The sequence below is a fragment of the Megalobrama amblycephala genome, linkage group LG24, assembly GCF_018812025.1.
Source record: "Megalobrama amblycephala isolate DHTTF-2021 linkage group LG24, ASM1881202v1, whole genome shotgun sequence".
Classification (NCBI taxonomy): domain Eukaryota; kingdom Metazoa; phylum Chordata; class Actinopteri; order Cypriniformes; family Xenocyprididae; genus Megalobrama; species Megalobrama amblycephala.
Window position 1 is genome coordinate 13,171,351 of NC_063067.1, and position 12,309 is coordinate 13,183,659.

The following is a 12,309-nucleotide window of genomic DNA, read 5'->3' on the forward strand; positions in this document are numbered from 1 at the left end:
ATCAGCCCGTTTTTATGACAGTGGAAACAGCGGTATACAGATAAGTAAATTATGTGAAAAATACTGTGTTTTTTACACGCGAAACATGAACACATGTTATATTGCACACTATAAACACAATCAAAGCTTCAAAAAACCACGAAAAAACGGGACCTTTAAGGAGAGTGTCTGCTGTGCGACTTTCCACTGCTGTGATTGGCTAACATCTTTCCATTTGAAATAACCAAGTATTACTCTCTCTTTTAGCACATTTTTATTATTACAGCTCTCAAGGTTAACTAATCGTGAAAAGTGCTGCATTACTCAATTTCTATACACTAACAAATGTTTTCATCATCACTAACAGTGCAAATGCAATGTAACTAAGAGATTTGTTGAATAAAACGGGAGTTTGGGTGCGTGTCCAGAACTCAGTCACTGATAAACTCGACCTGTTTGATTGACAGCTCCAGCGACTGCAAAGGGAGCGTTCTTTGATCGCTTTCTTTATATAATTTAATCACCGTTTAAATAACAGATGATTTTCATCCTACTAAGAGAAACAACGTGAAGTTGACTGTTTAGTCACACTAGTTTGATTTACTGACACACAGACAAAGAACATCTGACTGTACATGAATTATTACATATCAGATCAGGCATTAGAATTAACAGTTACTTACATGTTGTGGCATTACTGTAAAGTCCATATCGTAAAAGTCTGTTTGCAAAGCCTGCGCCGAAATGTGATTGATTTACCAAAGGATCCACAGTGAAATAAAGAATACTTATAAATAAAGCACAACTGAGACATTCACATTGTTGAAAATAAATAACCATATTCCTAGCATTAGGATACTTTGAAAGGTAATGTTATTACGTTGATCAGTAAATTAGTAGCCTTTGTTTTCTACTGTGGACTGTGGATAGGCACATTCCAGGATCAGTCATTCGCTCTGCCTGGTGTCAATAAAAGCTTTTATTGGACTAACAATGAAGTTTTCAGTTCTGAAACTTACAGGATATTCTTATAGTATGATGACCTCTTATATATCAAAAGCTCAAGGAAAAGTTGATTTCTCAGTTCATGACCCCTTTTAAGTAATGCTGCTTTGGTTGTTTAGCCCTATAAAATATTGCTTTCTATTATTTGAGATCTATTGTGATGAGATGTAGATGTACTAGTCCATTTAATGCTTTTGTAAAACTCTCAAAAGCAAGACCATGCACTCTTACTTGACGAAATTACAACTTCGCTCAACCAGGATGCAACTGCTGTGATGCAAACTTGAATCATCTTGACACTTAGACAACATGCTCCATTCAATGTTCTAAGATAGACAATCAATTATTCTGTGACATTGTAGTTTATTTAAAAATTAATGGGATGATTAGACTACTTTTAGAAATTCTCTGCCATTGGTCTCAATGTGTTTGATCTCTTTCTTTTTTTTTATGAGTTGAGAGCTGTGCGACTGTTCTGATATAGTCCCATGCTTCAGTGCAAAGCAGTTAAATGAGCCATTCCAGTGCTGGTAGTCAAAGACGCAAAAACTCATCAAGCCCAGCATCTCATCAAGCACACCTACCTTCCATTGGTGTGTTGGGGTCGGGCCTGTTAGCAAACACTACGTCCACATACTCTAACTGAAGTCTCTCCAGTGATGCCCTTAGACCTGAAGGTCAGAAAAACAAAAGTACTATTTAAAGTTGAAATGCATTTCCTTCCATTTGGTGATGCTACTGACGCACAAATTATACACTGCAGCTTTAAATTAGTACTGTACGAATCATTAAGAAATGAAGATTTTTAAAGGGTCCAAATTTCGTCCCTAAAACTTTTTTGCAATCATTTCTAACATGACTTACCCTCTATTATGTGTTTTCTGGACAAGCCTCTTTCTGTTTCGGCTCTGAAAAACATACAAGAATGTTACATATTTAAGTACATCCAGTGGATATACAGTAAAAAGTCTACATACCCCTGTTAAAACAGCTGTTTTTTTGAAAAAAATAAATCGCATCAGAACTTTTGCACATTTAATGTAAATATTACAACCAATGCTACTGAAAACCAAATTGAAATAGCTAACTGCATAAGTGTGCACGCCCTTTTATAATTGGGTATGTGGCTAACCATAAAGCTGATGTGAAATAGTACACATCTGTCTTTACCTGAAGTGACTCTGATTAAGTCCAAAAAAATCTCATTTTTACATCACAAAACCCAGCTGTTTTAACAGGCATGTATAGACTTTTTTTTATATCCACTGTTCATATTTAAGTATTATTAAAGTGAACTGAAGTTGCCCTATCAATTATCTAAATACTTGTTATTGATCTTATTGATAACGATTCACCCGTGTAGACGTTTAATAAAAAAATGGTAATTTTTGATCAAAATGTTATAGGGATAGTTCACCCAAAAATTAAAATTATCCTATGATTTACTCAACCTCAAGCCATCCTAGGTGTATATGACTATCTTCTTTCAGCCAAATACAATCGGAGTTATATTAAAAAATATCCTCGCTCTTCCAAGCTTTATAATGGGAGTGAAGAGGTGTGAGATTTTGAAGTGCATCCATCATAGAAGTAATCCATAGGCTCCAGGGGGTTAATTTTGTAAGAAAAATATCTATATTTAAAACTTTATAAACTATAATAACTAACTTCCAGCAGACAGCCATACACATCGATTTACGCCAAAAGAGCAACTTCTGACATGACGTAGGATGTAGAAGTATTGTAAGCTTAAAATTCTCGTTTTAGACTTCTAATTCGTGACCGATGTTTCGTTTTGCTCTATCCTCTGCGCTTCCACGTTCGTCACTATGTCATGCATCAGGTCAGGGGTTACTCTTTCGCCGTAAATCAATGTGTATGACCCTCTGCCGGAAGCTAGTTATTATAGTTTATTAAGTTTTAGAAATGGATATTTGCTTTACAAAAACCCATCGCTTCTCTTCAGAAGGCCTTTATTAAACCCCCAGGGGGCCGTATGGATTACTTTATGATGAATGGATGCACTTTTTTGGGCTTCAAAATCTCACAGCCCCTTTAAAACCATTATAAAGCTTGGAAAAGCAAGGATATGTTTTAATATTGTGATTGTGTTCGTCTGAAAGGACATAGTCATATAAACCTAGGATGGCTTGAGGGTGAGTAAATCATCAGATCATTTTTGGGTGAACTATCCCTTTAAATCCATCTTCCCGTGAAACGACACTTATCACCTGCTTAACCCGTCCCTTTCTTATAATTGACTGTAAGCTTTAAGGTGATGCTGATGTGCAATGGTGCACACAATAATCAGTGATCTTCCTCAGGTAAATTTACTAAAGGTCAGATTTAATATGGCCAATCATATTGTATGTGAGACTAATTACTATGAAAATGCGAGCACAGTGGCAATTTAAACCCATTAATGTTTGATGGTGACCTCACATCAGTGCTCAGCTTTGGCCTTTAATTTGCCCTGAGTGAAAGAGCACAGCTCAGAGGGGGGATTCGACCTGGATCGTTCTTCAGTGAGGGTCTGCAGGACTTCCCTTACTATGCCCCACACGCAGCTTCACTCGCACTCATATGAAAGAGACTATCATTAACCCGCTTCCTCTGTTGCTCTCACAGTCGGGGGAAGGTATGTATCATCATTAACCTCTTTCTGACACACACACATATACTGTAAGCAGAGCACTTACTTTCCACCCCAGTATATCTTGGTGGTGATGACCAAACTGGAACGTCTATGAAAGACAGGAGACAAAGTGGTTGAAAGCGAAACAAAGGCAAGGACGGGCTAGACATCGTGATAACTGATGGGTAAACAACAGTGTCTGTTTAATGACACTGTAGTTACATTGTAGTCCTGTATGAAAAGATGTATGAAAAGACCAGGAACCATTATATTTAAACATGGTAAAATTATATATAATAACTAGAGCTTTCAATACATAAAATAATAATTAATAATAAAATTCTTCTTCTTCTTCTTGTTATAATTTAATTAAATTGAATTAATTCAAAAATATATATTATATTATATTATATTATATTATATTATATTATATTATATTATATTATATTATATTATATTATATTATATTATATTATATTATAAAATGGTTAGTTCCTGTCCTTGATTCTGATTGGTCAATAGCTGTGTTTTATTCACGATAAAACACGGCTATGACCGTTTCACCCAACGGTTCTGTGTATCACTACACAACACCCTTAGCAACCACTCTTAACAACATAAACTGTTCTCATTTGATATTGTTCATTGAAGCTTACTGTTTTATGTAGAAGAGTGTTGTGAAAAAGAGATTGAGTCAGCAAGTTTATTAACTGCATTCAGATTTAGCATTTTCCTTCAGGTCGGTCCTATATTCATAATCATAAAAATCTGTTTAAATGTCCGAAGTATTATCTTGTCCTTTTAACATTTAAGGGGTTTTCCCATGACTGACAGCGCTAGTCAAAGCATTTGTCAGTTGCGTCTTGTTCCGTGTTCACAACAATTCAGCCTTTTCAATGTAAAAGTCTTCGCTACTGAGTGACACACTCATAAAAACAGTATTTGCCGCCATCTAATGGCCTAATAATGTAACTTCTGTTGCTGTTCATGGTCAGGGACTACTTTTTCCGGCGGAAGGAAGGGTTTTAGTGATTTTACTTCATGAAAGTTGCATTGATACATATTTTTGGCTTTAATATTTTTAATATATTGGCTTTAATTGTGTGGTAACCGTTTTATAAAAGCAAAAAGGTTCTCGAGGCTAGTGCTTCACGTCGTGCCTAACAACGCCCTTCGGCCGTGACTTATTCTCGATACAGCACAGCCTCTCATACCTTATTGCTTACTTATATTATATCATAATATAGTGATAACCCTAAAATAGCATTCTTATTTTTCACAAATATTATAATTTAGAATTTATCTTATTCTGTTAAAAAGTGCATACATTGTATAAAAATCCCCAAGTACAACAATGTAAATGCTTTGCAGAAGATGATCTCGATAAGGAGCATTTGTAGAAGAATATTCATGCTAAAATATTCAGATACTTAAAACTGCAGTCATGCCATGTTTCTAAAAAGGGCAAAAATTGTGTCCAAAATTAGACATCTTTCCCTGGGGGAAGCGGCTTTTTCGCCTCAGTGCCTGCATACAGAGAATGGTAGGATGAATAAAAGCTGATGTCCCCTTAAGTGCAAATTCCACATTAGTCATTCACAAACTAACAGAAGCTGCAAGGTATAAGCAAGCGTCTTCCCATTGAGAGGATGTCAGCAGTTACTCTGACAGTCTGAGGAGAAAACAGCACACAGATCACATCAAATGAGAGTTGAGAATGTTTTGACCCCTTAAAAATAGCAAATCGATATGTTTACCTCCATCCTTTCTTCTTGATGACACTGCCAAGAACCATTTCAGCCCTGTAAGAAAGAGAAAAGCAATTATCATGCAATTATTTTGATCTAAACCCTCTCCTCCTCACTTACATCACAGCCGGTGAGCAAAAGCGTCCTCTCCACTGGGGGATTCCCTGTTCTCAGCTTCAGGAGAATTAAGCTAATGAAGCATTCATTTTACAGCAATATGAAAGGATCTCCCAGTGTAAACACAAGCAAAATGCTTCATGTTTTTTTTTTTTTTTTTACTGTGAGCAGATTTTTAAAAAGGGAAAGAGTGGAAAGGAGGGAGAGCATCTAATGACAGATGTTACATTTTTGCCCTCAGGACCAATGTGTTCTTCATGAATGGTTCTCCCATCAGGCCTCATCCTCCCTATGCGAGAATGTAAGTCCTAGTGACAGCTTGTAACAAATGAAGCGCTACTGTAACGTGGACTCAAAAGGCCAGCAGATATCCTTAGACAAACTCACATACTAGTCTTCCTTTTATACAGTATTTATCTGGTAGTCTAGATGAGTAAATACACAGAAAGATGGAGAGTATATGTGTTTGAGTGATTAAGGAAGTTGTTTGTCTGTGCTGAAGTGTTTACAATGCTATCTTGATTATTCAGCATGAACTATCAACGCGCTGAGCCACAGATTGATTGCCTGCTTGACATGGCATGAAACACGAATGGAAAATGTGACAAACGCCCCGCACACACAGACGACATATATATGGTCATGTCCTTTAACGCTCGCAAAGTCTGCTTCATTAAAGTACCGTTTTGTATCGTTGAGTGGATTTTCACTGAGTCAGGCTATTTCTTCTCAACTTTATCAGCAATTCCTTGATGTTATATTTCCACGGCATTGCAGAAAATAAAGACGCCACTGCTAAATTTACTGCAAGCTAGCAGGTTCTGGCTATTCACCTTTCCATCGTTTTTCTCTTCTTGCACAGGTGAAATCTGCTGACCAACCGCTCATTTCTTTCACTAGGTTGTCTTAAACATAGATACCTAAAGTGTACACTAAGTATGCCATTAAAGTGAAATTACTGAACCTAAACATACGACCTTGATAAAAATGCTCAAGAAAATTTCAGACAGCACTTAAGAAGCAGGGTGTAGATACTGAGGAAGTCACATCCTTACTCACTTCCCAAGTATTTAGAATAAATGTTGATTAATATGGGTTTCTCAATAAAGAGTTCTTAAAATTTTACATTTGTTCAACGGAATCTTGAATTTTTTGTTACACCCTCACTAAGAAGCATATACTAGCATAACAGTGATTGGGTTTTCAGAAAAAAAAATGTTAGACCCATTAGATCTGTGGTCCTGTAAAGAGTATAATACTGCTAAAATTAGACTTAATACTTACTAATCTCTCCATATATAAATCTCCATAAATCCCTAACATTGATGAAAAGCGCAGCAATGAATGATGGGAAATCAGTAAAGAGTACTCACTTCCCTGCCGCATACACCTCAGCTGTGTCAAACAGATTGATCCCGTTCTCGTACGCCAGTGTCATCAGCTGCTCAGCCATCTGAGTTGGTAGTGATGGGGAGAGAGCACAGACAGAGAGAAAATGGACAGCTGAAAGGACATTTTAGCTTTATGTTGTCTTCAGCAGTACAAAACTCAGATGACATGGTTGTAATTATCTGCACTGCTGCTTTTTAGTTACTGTACAGTACATGTTGATTAAAGCTACACTTCAAGCGTTCTGCATTGTGATCCATACTTAAGTTGCTGTACTTATTCAGTAGTGCTATACCATGCTACTGTTGACATGTTAGCAAATTAGCAAGTTGCCATTTTCTGTATTTTCTTAGGGTTTACAGTGAAGTATATAATTTGCAAGAACTCAAAATCAAAAAGTTAATTAACTAAATATTTTATGTTAATTGCTATCAAAATGTATGAGTTTGCTAACTCAGTACTTAAAGTTAGGAGGAATTAACATGCATGAGTACTACAAACTCAAAACTTAATAGTTTTGTTTACTTAAAATTTTTGAGTTTGCCCAACTTGAAAAAGTGTTATCATGCTAAAATGCTATTAGCCAGTAATTTGTGAATAAATAAAAAAAAATAACAATCCATGAAAATCCTACCTCATCTGTGATCTGACCACCAAACGTCACCCAGGTGCCTGAAGAGAATGTACAGGTACTGTCAGGGCTGAAATTTCTGATATTTACCGAAGCAAACAGCGATAGTACACTTAGCCTAGCATGTTTTACTCACCCAGCCCTAAACATGATACTCGTAATCCAGATTTCCCAAGGTTCCTAAACACAGAAAGAAACCTGTCAAATATTCTAGATCACATGATAAAATCAAATGCAATCATGATGATAAACATAGAGTAAATCAATGATAACATGTTTCAATGTGATACATAAATGAATGTCCTTCAGCAAGAATTTCTTCATTGTCTAAGAATAAATACTATGCGTGCCCTGTGGTCAGCAGCACAGTTATGAATAAATCTGAACTCAATATATTTTCATTATGTGTAACATGGGCCAAAGGCTGCATATGTAGCAGTCTTTATTTGTAACTCCCACTCACATGCAGAGAGTAAGTTGTGAGAGAATGAAATCCAGCCTGGATACAGCACTACTCTTCCTTCAGCCCGATGAACCAATCAGAAGACCACCTGGGTCTTTTGTTCGATATCCTTTGAGTTTGCAAAGAGCCAAGGTTGCTGTGATGAGCAATTACTTTAAGACCACACAGTCAAGGACATAGACTGCCTTCATAATTACAGCTATTCAGTGAGCTTTTGATTCATATTTGAAGGATGAGAAGCAAATTATGACTGACACAAAACAAAGATGTTTCTTTAAAGGACCCTTTTATGGTTTCTAAATAAAAAAATAAAAAAACATTTAAAAACCTTTGAGATGAGTACAGAACATCTTATGAAAAGGCACAACATTTCCCAGAAGTAATCAATATTGAATTTATCTTCGAGAGACATTCCATTTGTATATCGTCAAGGCAAGTTATTAACTGTGTTTTCAACACACACTGAAAAAAAGTGTGTTGGATTTACGTGATTTAATCATGTATATCGGTTCCACGTGAATCAATTAAGTAACACAAACATAATTAGTTCACTTAAAGGGGCAGCTGATTATGATTTTACTTTTTTAACTTTAGTTAGTGTGTAATGTTGCTGTTTCAGTATAAACAACGTCTGCAAAGTTACGACGCTTTCTTTTATAGAATTCTCTGTTTAAGGACTACAACAAACGACAGGTAGGGACTACAACAAGCTTCGTCCTAAAATGTACATAAACCCTGCCCCGAGAACACACAACAAAGGGAGTGAGGCCATGTTGGGCTGCTTTAGAGAAGAGGAAGAGTTGTTGTAGTAGAGTGTAGTTACCATGTGGTCATTTTACGCCCGGACTGCTTCACAAACAAGGGTCAATTCGATGCAGAATTTACACAAACTACATAAATTCATTCACTAACCATTGCATTCTGTCCAGTTGCATTCTAGAAGTTGTAACTTCTTCCTGAGTCTCTCCATCAGTGTCCGACTCCGGTTTGAACAATGTAAGGCTGAACACCGTTACTGACAATCGTCATTTTGGCTGCGTGAGATTCTCCAGCTTTGTTGTTGTTGTTGAGCAACCAAAGCATGAGCTGTTAAAGCTCCGCCCTCTTCTGGAAAGCAGCTCATTTGCATTTAAAGGGACCAGGGCTTAAAAATGAAAAAAAAAAAATTCAATCGTTCCACTCCGAGCAGAATCGATATATTAACGTTTCTGTTCCAGCGTTCCTTCATATTATAAACGTTCCAAAAACCGGTTAATAACGTTATTTTTATTTTATTTTTTATTTTTGCATGTAGCCTACTTTATAATAATAATAATAATACTTTATTTATTAAAAAACAAAGAGAGTGTATTTGCCGTCTTAGCCAATAGGCATACAATTATCTTTTATAACAAGATTCTGTCCAAATGTAAACCTATTAAATGAAAGGAAAAACAATGGTTTATAATTTAAAGTATTTTTCAAGATATTTTAATGTTTGCTGCATGGTTAAAAATACCGACGCTATTCCTGAGAGGAAAAAAGTTAAGTTGCATAGGCCTATATCCATAGGCCTTGTAAAAAGCATTCACATCCTTGTAGAAATTGTAATTACAACTTGTAAACTCTGAATTTTCTGAGAGCTCCGACTTGTACCACCTGACCTGCTGTACCACTTGACAGCTTCAGATTCATTTTGCCATTGATAGCGTTTCGATAGAAACACATAATTTTGAGTCAAGCCATCCTAGGTATATGACTTTCTTCTTTCAGTCAAACACAATCAGAGGTAAACTATATCCTGGCTCTTCCAAGCTTTATAATGGGAGTGAATGGTACATCCTGTCATACATCGGGTCAGAGGTCACTCGACTTGCATATGGCCATTAAAGGAAGCCAGCGATTATAGTTTACAAAGTTTTAAATATGGATATTTTCTTACAAAAACCCATCGCTTCGCTTCAGAAGGCCTTTATTAACCCAATGGATTACTTTGATTATGGATGGATGCGCTTTTTTGGGCTTCAAAATCTTGGGTACCGTTCACTCCCATTATAAAGTTCAGAAGAGCCAGAATATTTTTAATATAACTCCGATTGTGTTTGGCTGAAAGAAGAAAGTCATATACACGTAGGATGGCTTGAGGGTGAGTAATTCATGGGGTAATTTTCATTTTTTGGTGAACTAACCCTTTAATTTCACACCTAATTTTTTACTCTCCCCTTTAAGTCGCATGCAAAGCATGCTGGGAACTACAGTTTCAATTATGTCGACATCAGTACATGATTGGTTCACATTCACCTTACATATTTTAATCTCGTAGATTGAACATTTTAGAGAATTACATATATTGAAAATAAAGAAATCAAGTTTAGAAGAGAATCACAATTTAGTTGTGTAGATCACAAATAACATGATTAAATCGTAAAATCTGTTTTCCCATTTTTTCAGTGCATCTCAAATGAACTGTATAGAATAAAGACTTATGGACTAGTCTTTATGAGGGTAGCAGTAAAGTAACACATATAAAATAGGCCATGAAAAGAAATCACCAAATGCCAACAAAACCTTACACATTTTAGAGAAAATAAGCAATTTTACATGTACAGTAAACATGAGCGTCTGGAACTGCAGTGGCATATAGGCTTGTAGTTTTACAATGAGTTACTATGAATTGACAACCATAATTTTTGACATTGTCGTCGGTTTTGAAATATATAACCAGAATGCACTTGTAAAAACTTGTTCTTGAGTGTAGACTCTGAATAAAGGCCTATAGTAGATGCATGTACAGTGTATCCATTACCTGTAAACAGGCTGTCATCAATGTCACCTCTAAGTGGCTTTGAACAGAACATCGGCGGGGAACTTATCTACTCAAATCAAATTATCAGTGAGCATGGAGGTCCTGAAAACCAGTGATGAATTTTTAACTGCTTTGATGGAGATAGAGTTACAGGAAGGGAGATCCATTGACTAGCCTGTGAAGGTGAACTGGCCATCTGTTGATAGGGCTCAAACTGATGCGCAAAGCCCTCAATAATTGCTAATAATTGGTCTTTCCATCTAACAAGGCACAGACACCTCTCTGGCAGTATAGTGGTGTAAGTGCTGTGAAATGCTTTATCACTAGCATGCGCTGATGCTAGACGATTTGGCTGCAACAAGAGAACAGAGAGACAGTCAAGCACGTCTTTAGCCCTCTTTAATTATGGAAAGCAGCAAATGTAGAACCTAATCATTGGAGAATAGTGGTAAAATGACTGATTCAAAAATATATATCATTTGGGATAATCATTAATAGTATTCAAGTGGTCTGGACCACCAATAATTGCCTATGAACTCAAATGAATAGCGTGCTAAATGGAGGGATTCACAGACTTTGTCAGCTGAACACTTTTGACCTACAAGGAGTTAACGAACCCCATTTTGGGAATATCTTTGCTAACTAAATGGTAGATTCATATACCAAAAAAACAACATCAACAACAAAAAATGTTTGAACCAAATGAGCTATAATTTGTATTTTTTATTTATTTATTTTTTATGTTTTTAAAGACATTTATGTCTTCCATTGGTCAAACATATTTTTGGTCTACTGCTCTAAAAGCAAAAAACTACGGGAAAACTGGAATTGAAAAAATACAAATAAAAGTGTACAAACTAAAATGTCACAGTATACCAATACATGAACATGAAAAATCAAGCACATGGACAAACATTTACAGTAGAATATGGTATAACAACAAGCTCATTAACTTCAATGAGACTTTGTCATAAGAAACCACCAGTAAAATGGCTTAAAATAGAGAACTTGACTGGTCTGCACAAATAAGCTCAGACCTGAACCACATAGAACACCTTTGGGACTGTGAAAGTGGTCTTCTTTCTATGGCTTTTGAGCTCTTCTAGAAAAGCAATTAACTTTTAAAGGCTTTCTCATTGATTCACTACCTGGGGTTTCCTTAAAAGTGTACCAACTAAAAACTTCTTCCTTTTAAACCTTCCCCCTTAATTGTATTCTGATTCTCAAAGGTAAAGTCTAATGTAATTAATGGCTACTGTAAGGCTCCATCTTGCTTTCATGTCCAGTCATCTGCTAGATGAATCCACAGCAGTTTGTCTGCACTGTCTGAGCTGAAGATTGCTGGACAGGGTCAATCTGGACAACACAGGTGCAGATAATCTTGTCTTCTCTATTGTGATGTACAGTATATCCGAGTGTAACAGCTTCTCGAATAAGAAAAAAGTGTAGGACCAGACTTGATTTTGCCCATCGGCAATTGATTGGATCATTGTGGTTTGCTACTGCTGGAATCTCATGTGATTGACAGGTTGTCCTTGCACCAGTAAACACATCACA

The 12,309-nt window shown here is 36.3% G+C and overlaps 1 protein-coding gene across 7 annotated transcripts in view; it reads right to left on the reverse strand.

The window, feature by feature from the left end:
* Nucleotides 1-12,309, reverse strand: part of kcnab2b (potassium voltage-gated channel subfamily A regulatory beta subunit 2b) — a 74,218-nt gene that overhangs the window by 13,510 nt on the left and 48,399 nt on the right. For all 7 annotated transcript variants that reach the window (XM_048178182.1, XM_048178181.1, XM_048178180.1 and 4 more), the window contains 7 exons: nucleotides 7,641-7,684; nucleotides 7,508-7,545; nucleotides 6,858-6,937; nucleotides 5,377-5,421; nucleotides 3,684-3,728; nucleotides 1,849-1,892; nucleotides 1,569-1,655 (listed from right to left, as the gene is read on the reverse strand). In XM_048178182.1, coding sequence (XP_048034139.1) covers nucleotides 1,569-1,655; nucleotides 1,849-1,892; nucleotides 3,684-3,728; nucleotides 5,377-5,421; nucleotides 6,858-6,937; nucleotides 7,508-7,545; nucleotides 7,641-7,684 — 383 coding nt within the window. The remainder of the gene's footprint in view (nucleotides 1-1,568; nucleotides 1,656-1,848; nucleotides 1,893-3,683; nucleotides 3,729-5,376; nucleotides 5,422-6,857; nucleotides 6,938-7,507; nucleotides 7,546-7,640; nucleotides 7,685-12,309) is intronic.